The following is an 18,680-nucleotide window of genomic DNA, read 5'->3' as shown; positions in this document are numbered from 1 at the left end:
GGAATTTGGAGTAAGGACGGGAAAATTCCTTGCGGTGGAAATGGCTGAATTGAGAGACCTCCGATCAGACTAGTCACTTGGAATCTGAAACCTAAGTACACTGTGAGGAGAGCAATCGAGGGGTTCTATCGGAGATGGCATTGTTTATTGTTTATTTCAAGGAATGAGTCACCGTTAGTTGTGGGGGTTTGTGGGATTTAGATTTTGTGAGGGGCTGTTCTATTTTTCTATCTTTTTATGGTTGATGTATGTAAATTTGTTTACTTTTTCTATTTTGTATTTTATAAATTGAAAAATGTTAATTAAAATATATATTTTTCAATGCAGCTGATAGATTGTCTGAGCAGAGAAAAGCTACTTGGACAAGATAAGTCGGGGATGTGGAGGCGGGGATGAGGGGGGGGAATAAACTGACCATTTAAATATAATGTAAATTAACAGAAGTCCAGCTAATCGGTCGGCTGGAGTACAAACTAGAGAGAAAAAGTATCTTTCAATTATTAGCACACTTTTTTTCAAATGTTGTAACCAGGTAATCAGAACCCCACAAAACCGAGAGAGGTTCCATATGGCCAACTTTAAGAATCCTCATAATCTTACCTGTCAACAACTCTGATTTCTTTACTATTTACACATGAATACCCAGTGCTTGGCAAATGTTTTAAAAGATTAGAACTGCTATCCTCTAATTGGCTCAGTTCATTTGATCTTTACAGCCTAAATGCAGAGGGTAACTTTTCAAACACTGCATGCATACGTTAAAATCCGATCAGTCTGTCTAAAAGAACTTGGCACATCAACAACAAATTCCTGTGTGCTCTTAACTTGTGGCAATTGATTTCAAAGGATTAGAAATACACTGTGACATTTCACTTGGCAGTAGACTAGAGCCAGGCTGATGGTGAACGTGCTATTATGCTGTGCATTTACAAACCTCAATCCCTTATTAAACTAAGTGGACACATTCCTGCACTTATCTTGGTAAGGTTTCTCTTTGGATGATACGTGTGTCAGGTTTCAGCTACTTTCGAAAATTTTAAAATATTTACACATTTATCTTTTGAACAGAATTAAAACTTACAGCATTAAGTGCCATATCTAATGCTAATGGTTTAACCTGACAAGACAAGACTGCCTGAAACTGTAACTGAGATGCCGTGATTGGAAACTTATTCCACCCTCCAACATTTTCTTTCCCTCATCTTTGATGGACACACACAAAAAAAACAACTTTGCAGCAAATTTTAGGATTTTGCCTTCCCGTCCTATGGAGCTCTGAGGGGCAATTTAGCATGGCCAATCCATTTACCCTGCACATCTTTGGATTGTTAGGGTGAGTCCATGCAGGCAGGGAGAGAATGTTCAAACTCCACATGGACAGTGACCCGGGGCCGGGATTGAACCCAGGTCCCCGGCGCTGTGCGTGATTCTATAGCAACTGGTGGAATTTAAATGCAATTAATTAATAAATCTGGAATTGAAAGTTAGTCTCAGTGAATGTGACCATGACGCTATCATCATTTGTCATTAAAAACCCATCTGGTTCACTAATGCCCATTCAGGGAAGGAAATCTGCCATCCTTACCTCGCCTGGCCTACATGTGACTCGAGATCCACAGCAATGTGGTTGACTCTTAACTGCCCTCAGAGATGGCCCAGTATGCCATTCAGCTTAAGGGCAATTAAGGATGGGGACAAATGCTGGCTTTGCCAGTGATGCCCACATCCCATCATGAATTTGTGAGGAAAATACTTTTATCCCTGTCGAAAGACTGACATCCACAACTATTCCAAAGTAAGAAGGTGTTTTAGATTTCTTAAGGAGTGAGTACAAGAAACAACAGCAGTGAGGGATAACTAGATTGTCGATTGCTTTCATCTACCGCCGCAGAATATTTGCACTGTTCATGCTGAGAAGAAAGACCATTATTTCTGAACTGTGACAGCCCTTTCTGTCATTTTGAGCATAACAACAGGACCTTTGTATATATGGAGGCGCTAGGCAACTATTCATTTCCCAATACATCAGCAATCATTTCCTTGCCTTGCATTTCACTGCCTCATCGGTGAGTTGGATAATGTAGCAACACAGCAGTGAAGACAGGAACAGATCATTGACCCATTTACTCAAAACCTTTCAAACCTCACATCAGTTTTCTTATTGTGATTCTAGAAGTAATAGCCCTACATCCCATGTATTGACAGGAATTTGTCCAATTTGTAAATAATCTACTTTAGGGCGGCATGTGGCGCAGTGGTTAACACTGGGACTGCGGCGCTGAAGACCTGGGTTCGAATCCCGGCCCTGGGTCACTGGCCATGTGGAGTTTGCACATTCTCCCCATGTCTGTGTGGGTTTCACCCCCACAACCCAAAGATGTGCAGGTTAGGTGGATTGGCCAAGCTAAATTGCCCCTTAATTTGAAAAATAAAATAATTGGGTATGCTAAATTTATTTTTAATAATCTACTTTTTCTACTGTACCACGAACCCTGCTGGTTCTGTGTCCCACAATTTTATCACCGCAATAGTTTTCGCTAGCCTCTGATTTGTCTGCCTGACAGAAGATCTTTCCTGAGTCCTGACTGTCCTTAATTGTAAAAATCATATAAAGAGCTCTAATCGAGTTCTCTTTTAACCTCATCAGAGACTAGCAACCTCAGTCTCTAATTGTCTCTGTTGCCAATCCTTCTTTATAACTCAGCTTCCTTATTTTAGAAACCAGCCTTGTAGGTCTGGCATTATCTCCCTCCATAAATTGTGCACCTTTCCGCTTGTTTACGCTGTAACGTCCTTCAAATCCATTTCAATGCGGAATCATGTAATGCAGTCAATGTCAAAGGTGTAAGTCTACAATCTACTAGCTGCTTGCAAATTAGAAAAAGAGTTTATGCTCCCACCTCAGCTTTGGATTGTCACTCTAACAGGAAAACGCCAAAACCTCAGTTGGTAGCTAAGTGGTTAGCACTGTTGCTTCACAGCGCCAGGGTCCCAGGTTCGGTTTCCAGCTTGGGCCACTCTCTGTGCAGTCTGCACTTTCTCCGTGTCGGCGTGGGTTTCCTCCGGGTACCCCCTTTTCCTCCCACAAATCCCGAAATAAGTGCTGTTAGATAATTTGGATATTCTGAATTCTCCTCAGTGTATCTGAACAGGTGCCGGAATGTGGCGACTGGGGATTTTTATTCTCCACGTGTTTGAGTGGGTTTCGCCCCCACAACCCAAAAATGTTCAAGCTAGGTGGATTGGCCACGCTAAATTGCCCCTTAATTGGAAAAAATAAATTGGGTTCTCTAAATTTATTTTAAAAAACAAAAAAAGAGTAGAGACACTCCTTGGTAAACAGGCAAGTTGAGAGAGTCAATACACTCCTTGTCTCACAGTCAGGGGTCGGGGAGTAGAGACACGCATGGGCTCACGGTCAGGAGTGAGAGAGGAGAGACACTCCTTGGGCTCCGTAGACCTCAAGAGTCAAACGTGAGAGAATAGAGATTGCCCTGGGTTACAGCGGGCCATGCTACAGGGCAATGAATGGCACATATGGTGTATTCCTACTCCGGGGGGGATAAGGGCTGAGTGCCAATATGGGATAATGCACAGCTTGCTGCTCAGAACATTTTCACAGTCCGTGTCCATTGGCTTGTCTGGCTCTGTACAGGTCTACAGAAAGAATAGCAATGGTTATGGGAGGCATCTGAAGCCTGTATATGGGGAGAACATATTAAGGGAGGGGGTTTATAAATAAAAAACAAACTACTGCAGGTACTAGAGTCTGAAATAAGAATAAAGGATGCTGGAAAACTCAGTACGTCTACCAACATCTATCAAGAGTTAACATTCGTCAGAATGAAGGAAGGAGGATATGTGAAGTTTTCTTGGGTAGGGGGATCTCATCTGTAGATGACTGTGCACACAACCTGTCGATAGGGAGGGTAGAGGTCCACATTGGACATGGGTATATCAACAGTGATGAGCTCGGGGGAGTGGGTGTAGGAATGTTGACCACAACATCAATGGGATCCAGCATTACTGGGGAAGGCTTGAGAATAGTAGACCTACTTGCACATTGTGAGGTTCCATGTATGTATTTGGGATGTGGACATTGAGAGAGGGATTTTTAAAATCCATTCATGGGATGTGGGCATTTCTGGCAAGGCCAGCATTTGTTGCCCATCCCTAATTGCTTTTGAACTGAATGAGCTTGTTTGGCCATTTCAGAGGGAATTTTAAGAATCAAACACATCGCTGTGGGTCTGGAGTCACATGTAGGTCAGACATGGGCAGATAAGGGCAGCAGATTTCCTCCACCAAAGAACATTAGTGAACAAGATGGGTTTCACGACAATCGACAATGGTTTCATGATCATCAGACTGTTAATTTGAAGCTGGTCTCAAAATAATAGCTCAGAATCACCATTTTGCACTTTTGAACTTCTGCTGCAGTTGCAAATCGAACATAGAAGTGAATTTGTATGGGAGGGGTCTGAGCAGCCTGGGGGGAGTGCGGTCCCTTTCTGAGGGCACCCTCTAATTGCTGGTGCCACAAGTTTCAAATGGAGTCAGATCTAAGAGAATGGATGGTCCCTTCTTGAGAAGCTAGCCATTGAAACCCATGCCATTTGCCACACTGTTAAAGGGAAATGTAAGACTCGCTGGCTTAATATCACAACATTAACATTAACACACAGGAAAGTGAAATTTGGGAATGCACGCAATAGTTAAAGAGGCGCAAGTATTGCATATATGGCATCTCATCAATGAGAGATTTTCATGTGCTCTCCAGCGTTGGAATTCATAAAGGGTCAAAGGGCATCCAGTTATTAATCAGAAGCAATTTATTGTCGATTAGTGTGGCAGATCTGAGATCGGGACACTGAGCTGTGTCAGGTCGCACATGTTATTCAAACCTTCTCCAACTTCTGTAGGATTGAGATGTTATGCCTCAGTTTTGGTCTCCTTACCTAGGAAAGGATATACTTGCCATAGAGGGGGTGCAACGAAAGTTCACCAAGATAATTCCTGGGATGGCAGGATTGTTGGATGAGGAGAGCTTGGGTTGACTAGGCCTGCATTCACTAGAGTTTAGAAGAATGCAATGTATAAAATTTGGACAGGGCTGGACAAACTGGATGCAGGGATGTTGTTTCCTTGGCTGGGGGAACAAATGGGTCACGGTCTCAGAATACAGGGTAGACTATTTAGGACTGAGATGAGGATAAATATTATCACTCAGAGAGTGGTGAAATTCTCTACCACACAAGGCTGTGGAGCCAAGCCACCAAATGTATTTAAGAAGGAAATAGATAGATTTCAAGACACTAAAGGCATCTTTGGATATGGCGAAAGGGCGGGAGTATGGCCCTGAGACGCAGCATCAACCATGATCACATTTAATGGTGAAGCAGGCTCGATAGTCCAAATGGTCTACTCCTGTTTTCTTTGTTTCCATGCTGAAAAGCTTCTGGACTCTCTACAAGTTCCTGAGATGCTAAATCAACTGCTCGGTGAAGTGAAAACGCACCTCCTATCCTGTAGCCTGCCTTTTATTCCCAACAATGGGTTAATTCCTCTTTTATTCTTTCTTCCTGCTCTTAAAGTAAAAGACAGATACCTCTCAGTTTGAATTTCAATGGCCAGAGCTTCTTAACCTCCTTATTACTGATTAGGTTTCCAATAATTTTAAAGCCTTTTATGGAATAAGTACCGTGTCCTCTCATAGTTGCTGACTCACAAAGCTCAGTATGGTTAAGTGTGTGTATTGTTAAATCTGTGGAACAATACTCCTTCATTTTCTTACAGTATTCTGTTTCTTTGGGGCATTTTTTCAAAATACTTTAACAGGTAACTTAATTATTCCCAGCGCCTGGCCACTATCTTTGTGCTGCAACGGTTATTAATTTTACATATAATCCCTTACTGTCTATATTTTTAACTTCTCTGTAATGTTGATATCAATAACAACTGAAATGAAAAGCCTATATTAATATGATCTTTTCAAAGGATCTGTTTTAATATGTGAATGTAATGAATGGCTCAAATGTTATATATTTTACAATTTAAGCTTTGACATCTTGGGTATTGTTTGGAACTCCTGGGAGTTAGCATGACAACATGGTTAAGGACTGAATTCATGCAACATCAGACTGACTAAGAGATTCTCTCTGCCATATCAAGACATTATCAGGAACGAAAGTGATATATGCCGGCTAAATATGAAGCAAGTTGACAGAATTTGTTCGTAAATCTATAGCAATTGAATCATGTTGCCCGGTTGACTCAAGTGACAGGTGGTTGTCTGGCAGACGTAAGGGAGGGTTGCTGGTGAATGTGAAAAGAAACAGGATGAATACTGTTCGAGAACTCATCCTGCTGATATTGTGGAAGTTTCAGTTCATGTTGTGCTGAGCTCAGCCTAGCTACTCTCATCAAAGAGACCACTGCAATGAGCATCGAAACAAGTGACATAAAAAGAAAGGTGACACCACAAAACGCATTTCTCAAGGAGAGCGAAATCATCCCACACCTGAACCCGTGTATTATCTTCATTTGTGACCCATGACCTTTCCTTTCTCAGTAAACCGGAGTTCTTCCTTAATCATTCAATTTTTTTTTTGAATTTCCAATTCAGGGCAATTGAGCGCGACCAATCCACATCTTTGTGTTGTGGGGGTGAGACCCACGCAGACACGGGGAGAATGTGCAAACTTCACATGGACAATGACCCAGGGCTGAGATCGAACCCGGGTCTTTGGCGCTGTGAGGCAGCAGTGCTAACCACTGCGCCACCGTGTCGCCCTTAATCATTCAATTTGAGGATATTCAAAATAGGCTATTTTGGGGGGGCAATTTTCCATGGAACGGTCTCAGATTTAAATTACTGATTGTCCCAAACACTGTGCACATTTGAATACAAGAACCTGACAACAGATAGACTTATCTGCAAGATTCAAAACACTTCAGGATCTTGGCATCGGAAATAAAAATGTTTGTCAATGTCAAAAAATCTAACTGCCAGGCTTGGCAGCGTATTTCATTGATAAGAGATATTAAACTCTGGTCAGGTAGACAAGCTAAATGATTTATGAATGTCTAATACAGGACGCGTGAGATTTTCCAGTTGCTCACATGCCGAGACCAGAAATTCCCTCCCGAGGTCAATGGACCTTTAAATAGTCTGTCAAATTGTCTGTCTTGCCCGAGATGACTCCCGTGGTCGGCGAGACTGGAAATTTACCACAGTTTATGTATTGATGAATGTGTATTCATTCGTGCATGATAACAACAGGAAGGGTGGATCGCCCAGGTTGCTAAGTGTAATATTGTCCTGTTGTTAGCTCTATATCCATTGCAATTTAGAGAAATGAGAGGTGATCTTATTGAAACATACAAGATCCTGAGGGGACTTGACAGGGTAGATACCTGGAAGATGCGTTCACTCGAAGGGGAGTGTAGAACTAGGTGCCACAGTTTAAGAAAAAGAGATTTACCTTTTAGATCTGAGATAAAGGAGTATTTTTTTTCTCTCTCTTTGTTTGTTTATGGAATTGTCTTCCAGGGAGCAGTGGAGGCTGGGTCATTGAATTTATTGTCTACCTCATAGGCTGCAGGAAAAGATGTCCTGAGGCGTGGTATTTCAGCAGGACCATGGAGACGAGACGACAATGGATGAACGGACATCGCCTTGAGCAGCCTTGACCAGGAGTGATTCCAACAACATTTTAACTTGCACTTCAAGAGATAAAGATGTGTCTGGCTACTTTCACATTTAGCATCTCTTATGGGCGGCACGGTGATGCAGTGGTTAGCACTGCTGCCTCACGCCATCAAGGACCCGAGTTCGATCCCGGCCCCAGGTCACGGTCTGTGTGGAACTTGTACATTTTCCTCATGTCTGCGTGGGTCTTACCGCCACAACCCAAAAGGATGTGCAGGGTAGGTGAATTGGCCATGCTAAATTGCACCTTAATTGGTAAAAAAGAATTGGGTATTCTAAATTTATTTAAAAACAGCATCTCCTCTGTTTTTTTCTATTCCACAGGAATATTTGCAGAGCTGAGCAGGTGAAAGAAATGGAGACAGCAAATTGGCACCCTTTTGAAATGGTGTTCAGCTGACCTTTGTTACCTCTCAACTTTACTGGCTGTATGCAGCCATTTTTTAAAAATGTGTATGGTCCCTTTAAATCTTTTGCAGTGACAAATGCACGTCATCCTGCAACAAGGCCTATGTGGTACCTTTCTGGATGCTGTGTGTGAGTGGAACCACGTGGTTTAGCTGTTCCTGCCTCAAATTCCGAAAGATGTGGGGCTGGATACTCTGCAGCTCCGCGCCGGAATTGCGTTTGGCGCGGGGGCGGAGATCAAAGTTTACGACAAAATCGGGCCCGACGCCGCTCCTGTGATTCTCGGGGCCCCGAATATCCGCGCGTCAGCGAATTACGCCGCGGCTGGGGGGCCATTGCCAGAGGCCCGCCCAGCAATATTCCACTCCCAGCAGGCCGAGTTCCTGACGGCATGGTTCTAACCACGTATGGCCGGTCAGGAACCTCGGTGTGGCGGCTGCGGACACAGTCCGTGGCCGCCCTGGTGGGGGGTGGGGGGATCAAGCACCGGGGCGGGCTTTATGGCCGGCCGGGGCAGTGCTCGCACCAGAAGGATCCTCGGTCGCGCGGCCGATTGGGGGGGCCTAGTTTGTTGGTGTTGGTCCGTGGTTCGAGTCTGCCATGGCGCTCGGCACGGCCGCTGGAGGTCGCCGCCGTGCACATGTGCGGACTTGGAACTGGAAGTGCGGGGGCCCGTATCCGTAGCCAAAGCTGTGTGATGTACAACAGGTCCCTGCTAGCTCCCTGAAGGTAAGTGAATCGGGGTTTTTTTTTTCTAGGAAATTCGGGAGTGCAACGCCTGCATTTTTACGACGGGAGCCATGATCTCACTGGTGGTGAAACAGGATCGAGGGGCTAAGTGGCCTAATCTTGTCCCTATGTTTCTTTGTACAAGGCTGTCATTTATAATAATAATAATCTTTATTATTGTCACAAGTAGGCTTACATTAACACTGCAATGAAGTTACTGTGAAAATCCCCTAGTTGCCACCTCTCATACATAGTACTGGCTCACCTAATTAAAATCAGGAGGAATGTGATAAAATAGGCCAGGTGGGTGCGATGCATAAACTGAAACAACAGGGTGAGTTTAATGTGCTTTATGATATTTTGTTACCCTCTCCATTTATGCCTGAATGCTAACCAATGATACTTTATCCCATTACCATGTTGATGACGACACCAAAAGGCTACCGCTGAAGTAAATATTATCAACACCAATGAGCATACACCTCCTCTAGTTAGCAATCAATTAATTTATGGACCATTTGTTTTTTCAAACCAGTAAGACCAGAATCGAGATTATTTTCAAGCAAAATAGGATAACTAACAGGTCTACCATGCGTATATATTACTTACCATCAGCCATATCTGGAAGAATGATGACACGGGAAGTGGAGTATTGTTTGCCAACCTGACCACCCATGGGCATGCTGAGCGTGACATTGAAGCTCTCTTCCTCTTCATAAAGTGAATCATCAATGATGACAACGCGACAAAACTTCTCTGTCTCCTCTTTGTCAAATCGAATTATGCTGGTGTGATCCTCTGGACGGGTGATGAAGTCCGAATATGACAAGATGGTACTTGGAATAGTGCCTGTGGCAGTACCTGCAGGATAGGTGTAAATATATTAAACACATCCAGAGCAAATCTGAATATCCCTTCATCACATAGAATTTACAGTGCAGAAGGAGGCCATTCGGCCCATCGAGACTGCACCAGCTCTTGGAAAGAGCACCCAACCCAAGGTCAACACCTCCACCCTATCCCCATAACCCAGTAACCCCACCCAACACTAAGGGCAATTTTTGACACTAAGGGCAATTTATCATGGCCAATCCACCTAACCTGCACATCTTTGGACTGTGGGAGGAAACCGGAGCACCCGGAGGAAACCCACGCACACACGGGGAGGATGTGCAGACTCCACACAGACAGTGACCCAAGCAGGAATCAAACTTGGGACCCTGGAGCTGTGAAGCAATTGTGCTATCCACAATGCTACCGTGCTGCCCGCAACCATAAAAAAGACTTGCATTTTCCTTGTGCTTTTTATGACCAGGAAGTTACCAAGCAATTAAATCCTTATTGGAGTGCACTCCCTGTTGTAATGTAGGAATGAATTTATATAAATGGGAAAGATTCAGGGCCATTCGGGATTAGATTCCTTGAACAGGTGGATTTCTTGGGGCATAATTGTAATATTTGAACCATATAAAGCAACTTTGCTGGATTTCAAATGCTTATGATAAAGAGAACAACTGAACAAATTTCTTCATTACAATTGAACAGTTCCTCCTTCAGAATTTACCGTAATGGATTCATGTGCTGGAACTACGAGACTAAAAAATAAAAGCTCTGATAATTGAAAGATTAGGGTTTTATAAAGGCAAGAAAAGAGAGGGGAAAAAATCTCAGAAGGGGTTATGATCAACACGGAGTCATTTAAAAAAAAATTTTGAGTACCCAATTCTTTTTTTCCAATAAAGGGCAATTTAGCGTGGTCAATTCACCTACCCTGCACCTTCTTTTTTTGGGGGTTATGGGGGTGAGACCCACGCAGACACAGGGAGAATGAGAAAACGCCACACGGACGGTGACCCAGGACCACCCACATCTAACAACCTGCTCTGAAAATTCTGCTCACATTTTGACAGCAATGACAAATTCCACTTTAGAGGCTGAGAGAAACTACGTTATAATGTGTATTTTGTTCTCAGAACTTATTCAGCACTTTTCTTTAGCTTTTGTAAAGGTAGGATAAGAGGGGGAAAATAACCTGGGAAGGGGTTATGATCAACACGGAGTCATTTGAAAAAAAAAATTAGAGTACCCAATTCTTTTTTTCCAATTAACGGGCAATTTAGCGTGGTCAATTCACAGACCCTGCACATCTTTTATTTTGGGTTGTGGGGGTGAGACCCATGCAGACACAGGGAGAATGTGCAAACTCCACACGGACAGTGACCTGTGCCGTAATCGAACCCGGGTCCTCGGCGCGCCGTGAGATCAATATGAAGTCATGTTCAATTTCTTTGTCCATAAGCCGGGTAAAATATCTTTCAGGAAAAGATCATTAAAAAGCAGCCAATTTTATTTTTATAAATTTAGATTACCCTATTAATTCCTTCCAATTAAGGGGCAATTTAGCGTGGCCAATCCACCTACCCTGCACATCTTTGGGTTGTGGGGGCGAAACCCACGCAAACACGGGGAGAATGTGTAAGCTCCACACGGACAGTGACCCAGGACCACTCACATCTAACAACCTGTTCTGAAAATTCTGCTCACATTTTGACAGCTGTGACAAATTCCACCATAGAGGCTAAGAGAACCTATGTTATAATGTGCATTTTGTTCTCAGAATTTATTCAGCACTTTTCCTTAGCTTTTGTAAAGGTAAGATAAGAGGGGGAAAATAATCTTGGAAAAGGATTATGATCAACACAAAGTCATTTAAAAAAAAAATTTAGAGTACCCAATTCTTTTTTTCCAATTAAAGGGCTAAATTGCGTGGTCAATTCACCTACCCTGCACCTTCTTTTTTTGGGGGTTATGGGGGTGAGACCCACGCAGACACAGGGAGAATGTGCAAACTCCACATGGACAGTGACCTGTGCCGTGATCGAACCCAGGTCCTCAGTGCGCCGTTAGATCAATATGAAGTCATGTTCAATTTCTTTATCTATAAGCCGGGTAAAATATCTTTCAGGAAAAGATCATTAAAAAGCAGCCAATTTTATTTTTATAAATTTAGAGTACCCAATTAATATTTCCCAATTAAGGTGCAATTTAGCGTGGCCAATCCACCTACCCTGCACATCCTTAGGTTGTGGGGGAAAAACCCACACAAAAACGGGGAGAATGTGCAAACTCCACACGGACAGTGTCCCAGAGCCGGGATCGAACCTGGGACCTCGCGCCATGAGGCAGCAATGCTATCCACTGCGCCACCGTGCTGCCCTTACAAAGCAGCCAATTTAAATGTATTCCTTTGTACTGTGAAGCACTAATATTCACCAGGATGCCCAGCTTTTCTATTTGCTGTACCACTTGAAGCAGCTAAAGGCCGGTAACTTTCACAGTGTGGTAGTCTCCATCAAATTGCCACTCCCACCAGCCCTAGCTGCTTTGGGATTCCTAAATCCTCTGTCTCACCTAATCCTCCTCACTCAGGCAGGGGTGAGACGACAGCAACGAAGTGGGCCTCCAGCAGGATCACCGTGGACTAACTGGGATGCAGAGAGGAAAGGCAAACCGGGCAGGATTCTCTGATCGCCTCTATCGTATTCGGCGATCGGCTGGGAATCCACTTTTTCGCGAAATCGGGGGCGGCGCCTCTATCGCAATGCTATGCTCCCTCAAAAATGGCGTACCCGAGGAGTACGCCACAAGCCGTCGGGAAGGCCTCGGGTGACGTCTTTGGCGGGGGCTGGGGTGACTGGTGAGGGGTTGTCCGGGGTGGTGAGGAGGGTTGTAGGGGGGCCCTATCTGGCAGGCCGGGCCCACGTGCGGCCAGCGCCATATTGCACGAAGCGACCGCCGCAGGCCGCCACCATATGCATGCGTGCCCACGGACCCGGCCATTCTGCGGCTGTTTTTGGCATGGGAGCCAGGAGTTTTATCTTGTGCGAATCGGTGAGGGTTCGGCAACAATTTTGGCATTGTAAAACGCCACAGTTCCCACGCTGGCGTCAGCACTTAGCCGCAAAATCAGAGAATCCAGCCCACCCACTTTTTACAACAGCAGTTGCTGTAAAGGGGAGATTTATCAGAGAATTTAAAATGCGGAAGGAGGTCATTCGGCCCATCGAGTCTGCACCGGCCCTTGGAAACAGCACCCTACTTAAGCCCACGCCTCCACCCTATCCCCGTAACCCAGTAAGCCAACCTACCCTTTTGGACACTAGGGGGCAATTTAACATGGCCAATCTACCTAATCTGCACATCTTTAGACTGTAAGGGGTCAATTTGTAGTGCAGGAGGGAAGTTTTATCGGAACAATTTATAGGGAGCAGGAAAGTTATAAAGTTTAGTGATTGGGAGGAGGTGGAGGTCAGATTAGACCCAGTGGGTTTGGTATGGGTGGGAGTGAGGGGGGTTGGTCCAAGAGGGAGGGAGGGCTTTGAACCATGAGGGAAGATGGTCAGTCGGGAGGGGAGTCAGTCCAGGTGGAAGGGGGTCGGTCAGTCTACGAGGGAGAAAAAGTGGTTCAGTCCAGGAGAAGGGTCAGCCTAGGAAGGGGGAAGGGAGGGGAGTCAGTCCGGAGGGATGGAAGTTGGGTGTTGGTCGGACTCGGCCGCACCTGGTTGGATCGGTGGTGGGATTAGGCCAGGGTCTCCCGGATGAGAGGAGTGGGAGAGGCAGAGAGAGGAGCGTGAGAGGCAGAGAGAGGAGCGGGAGAGGCAGAGAGAGGCGCGGAAGAGGCAGAAAGAGGAGTGGGAGAGGATGAGAGAGGAGCGGGAGAGGATGAGAGAGGAGTGGGAGAGGATGAGAGGAGCGGGATCGGCAGAGAGAGGAGTGGGAGTGGATGAAAGAGGAGCGGGAGAGTGTGAGAGAGGAGTGGGAGAGGATGAGACATGAGCGGGAGAGGCAGAGAGAGGAGTGGGAGAGGATGAGAGAGGATGAGAGAGGTGCGGGAGAGGATGAGAGAGGAGCGGGGAGGATGAGAGAGGAGCGGGAGAGGAAGAGAGACGAGCAGGAGAAGATGAGAGAGGAGTGGGAGAGGATGAGAGGAGCGGGATCGGCAGAGAGAGGAGTGGGAGTGGATGAAAGAGGAGCGGGAGAGGGTGAGAGAGGAGCGGGAGAGGATGAGAGACGAGCGGGAGAGGATGAGAGGAGTGGGGGTGGGTAAAAGAGGAGCGGGAGAGGGTGAGAGAGGAGCGGGAGAGGCAGAGAGAGGAGCGGGAGAGGATGAGAGAGGAGCGGGAGAGGATGAAAGAGGAACGGGAGGCAGAGAGAGGAGCGGGAGAGGCAGAGAGAGGAGCGGGAGAGGCAGAGAGAGGAGCAGGAGAGGGTGAGAGAGGAGCGGGAGAGGCAGAGAGAGGAGTGGGAGAGGATGAGAGAGGAGTGGGAGAGGCAGAGAGAGGAGCGGGAGAGGATGAGAGAGGAGCGGGAGAGGCAGAGAGAGGAGCGGGAGAGGCAGAGAGAGGAGTGGGAGAGGATGAGAGAGGAGCGGGAGAGGGTGAGAGAGGAGCAGGAGAGGCAGAGAGAGGAGTGGGAGAGGCAGAGAGAGGAGCGGGAGAGGATGAGAGAGGAGCGGGAGAGGATGAGAGAGGAGCGGGAGAGGATGAAAGAGGAGCGGGAGAGGATGAGAGAGGAGCGGGAGAGGGTGAGAGAGGAGCAGGAGAGGCAGAGAGAGGAGTGGGAGAGGCAGAGAGAGGAGTGGGAGAGGATGAGAGAGGAGCGGGAGAGGCAGAGAGAGGAGCGGGAGAGGATGAGAGAGGAGCGGGAGAGGCAGAGAGATGAGCGGGAGAGGCAACGAGAGGAGCGGGAGAGGATGAAAGAGGAGCGGGAGAAGCAGAGAGAGGAGCGGGAGAGGCAGAGAGAGGAGCGGGAGAGGATGAGAGAGGAGCGGGAGAGGATGAAAGAGGAGCGGGAGAGGCAGAGAGAGGAGCGGGAGAGGCAGAGAGAGGAGCGGGAGAGGATGAGAGAGGAGCAGGAGAGGGTGAGAGAGGAGCGGGAGAGGCAGAGAGAGGAGTGGGAGAGGATGAGAGAGGAGCGGGAGAGGGTGAGAGAGGAGCGGAAGAGGCAGTGAGAGGAGTGGGAGAGGCAGAGAGAGGAGCGGGAGAGGATGAGAGAGGAGCGGGAGAGGCAGAGAGAGGAGCGGGAGAGGATGAGAGAGGAGCGGGTGAGGCAGCGAGAAGAGCGGGAGAGGCAACGAGAGGAGCGGGAGAGGATGAAAGAGGAGCGGGAGAAGCAGAGAGAGGAGCGGGAGAGGCAGAGAGAGGAGCGGGAGGGGATGAGAGAGGAGCGGGAGAGGATGAAAGAGGAGCGGGAGAGGCAGAGAGAGGAGCGGGAGAGGCAGAGAGAGGAGCGGGAGAGGATGAGAGAGGAGCAGGAGAGGATGAGAGAGGAGCGGGAGAGGCAGAGAGAGGAGCGGGAGAGGATGAGAGAGGAGCGGGAGAGGCAGAGAGAAGAGCGGGAGAGGCAACGAGAGGAGCGGGAGAGGATGAAAGAGGAGCGGGAGAAGCAGAGAGAGGAGCGGGAGAGGCAGAGAGAGGAGCGGGAGAGGATGAGAGAGGAGCAGGAGAGGGTGAGAGAGGAGCGGGAGAGGCAGAGAGAAGAGCGGGAGAGGCAGAGAGAGGAGCGGGAGAGGATGAGAGAGGAGCGGGAGAGGCAGAGAGAAGAGCGGGAGAGGCAACGAGAGGAGCGGGAGAGGATGAAAGAGGAGCGGGAGAAGCAGAGAGAGGAGCGGGAGAGGCAGAGAGAGGAGCGGGAGAGGATGAGAGAGGAGCGGGAGAGGATGAAAGAGGAGCGGGAGAGGCAGAGAGAGGAGCGGGAGAGGCAGAGAGAGGAGCGGGAGAGGATGAGAGAGGAGCAGGAGAGGGTGAGAGAGGAGCGGGAGAGGCAGAGAGAGGAGTGGGAGAGGATGAGAGAGGAGCGGGAGAGGGTGAGAGAGGAGCGGAAGAGGCAGTGAGAGGAGTGGGAGAGGCAGAGAGAGGAGCGGGAGAGGATGAGAGAGGAGCGGGAGAGGCAGAGAGAGGAGTGGGAGAGGCAGAGAGAGGAGCGGGAGAGGATGAGAGAGGAGCGGGAGAGGATGAAAGAGGAGCGCGAGAGGCAGAGAGAGGAGCGGGAGAGGCAGAGAGAGGAGCGGGAGAGGATGAGAGAGGAGCGGGAGAGGGTGAGAGAGGAGCGGGAGAGGCAGAGAGAGGAGTGGGAGAGGATGAGAGAGGAGCGGGAGAGGGTGAGAGAGGAGCGGAAGAGGCAGTGAGAGGAGTGGGAGAGGCAGAGAGAGGAGCGGGAGAGGATGAGAGAGGAGCGGGAGAGGCAGAGAGAGGAGTGGGAGAGGGTGAGAGAGGAGCGGGAGAGGCAGAGAGAGGAATGGGAGAGGCAGAGAGAGGAGCGGGAGAGGATGGGAGAGGAGCGGGAGAGGATGAAAGAGGAGCGGGAGAGGCAGAGAGAGGAGCGGGAGAGGGTGAGGGAGGAGCGGGAGAGGGTGAGAGAGGAGGGGGAGAGGCAGAGAGAGGAGTGGGAGAGGCAGAGAGAGCAGCGGGAGAGGATGAGAGAGCAGCGGGAGAGGCAGAGAGAGGAGCGGGAGAGGCAGAGAGAGGAGCGGGAGAGGCAGAGAGAGGAGCAGGAGAGGCAGAGAGAGGAGCGGGAGAGGCAGAGAGAGCAGCGGGAGAGGCAGAGAGAGGAGCGGGAGAGACAGACAGAGGAGCGGGAGAGACAGAGAGATGAGCGGGAGAGGCAGAGAGAGCAGCGGGAGAGGATGAGAGAGGAACGGGAGAGGATGAAAGAGGAGTGGGAGAAGCAGAGAGAGGAGCGGGAGAGGAGCGGGAGAAGCAGAGGGAGGAGCGGGAGAGGATGAGAGAGGAACGGGAGGGGATGAAAGAGGAGCGGGAGAAGCAGAGAGAGGAGCGGGAGAGGATGAGAGGAATGGGAGAGGCAGAGAGAGGAGTGGGAGAGGAGAGGATCAGAAGAGGCGAAGAGAGAAGTGGGAGAGGCGGGGAGAAGAGTGGGAGAAGCAAGACGAGGAGAGGTTCAGGAGAGGAGGACAGACAGGAACAAGAAGGCGAGAAGAGGTGTGGGAGACGATAGGAGCCGGGAGGGGAGGAGTATTAGGAAAGATTTAATGTTACCTAGTACTTTAGTTGGAATTAGGGTTTTACTTGTTAAATAGATTGTACTTATTGTTTAATGAACTGAAGCAATAGGGGATTCAGGTGGCACTGTTTCGTCGTTGGAAACGTGATTACTGAACACAATAAATTTGGAGTCGAAGAAGACAAGACTGGCTCTCTCGTTCTTACTCTAGGGTTACCATCGAGCTCAACAAGGAGAGGAGGTGAAGAGGTGAGGAGAGGAGGAGGAGGCAAGGAGAGGATTGGTTGGTGATGGAAATGGAACGTGGAAGGTAAGTAAAATTAGTGGGCTGTATTTTCCATTTGGGAGACTATGGGCGGGATTCTCCGTTCCCCGACGCTGATATTGTAGTCGGCGATTGGGCGGAGGATGGACTCCAACGCCCAAATCGGTTCAGTTTCTTGCCAATGGTAACCTCCAGGATATTGATAGTGGTGGATTCAATGATGGTAATGCCATTGAATGTCAAGGGGCAATGGTTTGATTCTTTCTTATTGGTGATGGCCATTGCCTGGCACTTGTGTGATGCGAATGTTACTTGCCATTTGACAGCCCAAGCCTGGATATTGTCCAGGTCTTGTTGCAGTTGCACGTGGACTGCTTCAGTGTTGAAGGAGTCGCTAATGATTCCCGTACCAGCCTCCCCGAACAGGTGCCGGAATGTAGCGACTCGGGACTTTTCACAGTAACTTCCTTTGAAGTCTACTTGTGACAATAAGCGATTTTCATTTTCACATTGTGCAATCATCAGCAAAAAAATGTAATGTATTGCTGTTGAAAGTAAACAGAAGATTTGCATTTCAAAGGCTGCCAGGATATAAACCCTTTGAGGTGTACTTGGCCTCTGAGGAAGTACTGACACTTGTAACATCTGCTGCTTTAAACACTTTTGTCTGAGGCAGCAGATATTAGGGAAGGGTAACTGAAAGTGCAATGATTTTTCACTCTACTGCCAAGACTGCTCTTCAGCTATCAGGCAGGGGTGACTGAAGCTGGTGTCTGTTGTGAGGGGTGGGGTGTCGGCTGTGGGAGGGTGGGGTCTCACTCATGCATTTGTGCTGCAGAGAGGGAGCGTGACCCAGCAATTCCCGTGGTGGGGTGGGAGGATGCCCTACTTGTCAGCAGGGGGGTGCAGAATATGAGTTGTGGAGGAGGGGGGCCCGCTGCCAGACCTTTAGTATTGGGCCGCCCACTCAAGATGGCAGACCAACACCGGCATTCCGAAAGAATCAGGCAAGCAGAGACCAGGAGCGATTCTTCACTGGCGAGAGCATGTAGGCTCCAGAACGTAGAATCCAGGCCAGCACTTCAACATGTGCATTTTTTTTCTGAGCGAGAAATGTCCGATGGAACCTAACTCCAGCTTTAACATTAAGAACAAAGAACAAAGAAAAGTACAGCACAGGAACAGGCCCTTCGGCCCTCCAAGCCTGTGCCAACCATGCTGCCCGTCTAAACTAAAATCTTCTACACTTCCTGGGTCCGTATCCCTCTATTCCCATTCTATTCATGTATTTGTCAAGATGCCCCTTGGTGTCCCTATCGTCCCTGCTTCCACCACCTCCTCCGGCAGCGAGTTCCAGGCACCCACTACCCTCTGTGTAAAAAACTTGTCTCGTACATCTACTCTAAACCTTGCCCCACGCACCTTAAACCTATGCCCCCTAGTAATTGACCCCTCTACCCTGGGAAAAAGCCTCTGACTATCCACTCTGTCTATGCCCTTCATAATTTTGTCGACCTCTATCATGTCGGCCCTCAACCTCCGTCGTTC

General features: G+C 48.1%; 1 protein-coding gene across 1 annotated transcript in view; it reads right to left on the bottom strand.

Annotated features, from left to right (window-relative positions):
• The window catches only part of frem3 (Fras1 related extracellular matrix 3), a 305,423-nt gene that overhangs the window by 115,402 nt on the left and 171,341 nt on the right, over positions 1-18,680 (bottom strand). The window contains exon 6 of the mRNA XM_072496140.1: positions 9,458-9,709. Coding sequence (XP_072352241.1) covers positions 9,458-9,709 — 252 coding nt within the window. The remainder of the gene's footprint in view (positions 1-9,457; positions 9,710-18,680) is intronic.

This window comes from Scyliorhinus torazame, chromosome 3, assembly GCF_047496885.1.
Source record: "Scyliorhinus torazame isolate Kashiwa2021f chromosome 3, sScyTor2.1, whole genome shotgun sequence".
Taxonomy (NCBI): domain Eukaryota; kingdom Metazoa; phylum Chordata; class Chondrichthyes; order Carcharhiniformes; family Scyliorhinidae; genus Scyliorhinus; species Scyliorhinus torazame.
Note: the sequence above shows the minus strand (reverse complement) of the source record. Positions and strands in the feature narration are given on the sequence as shown.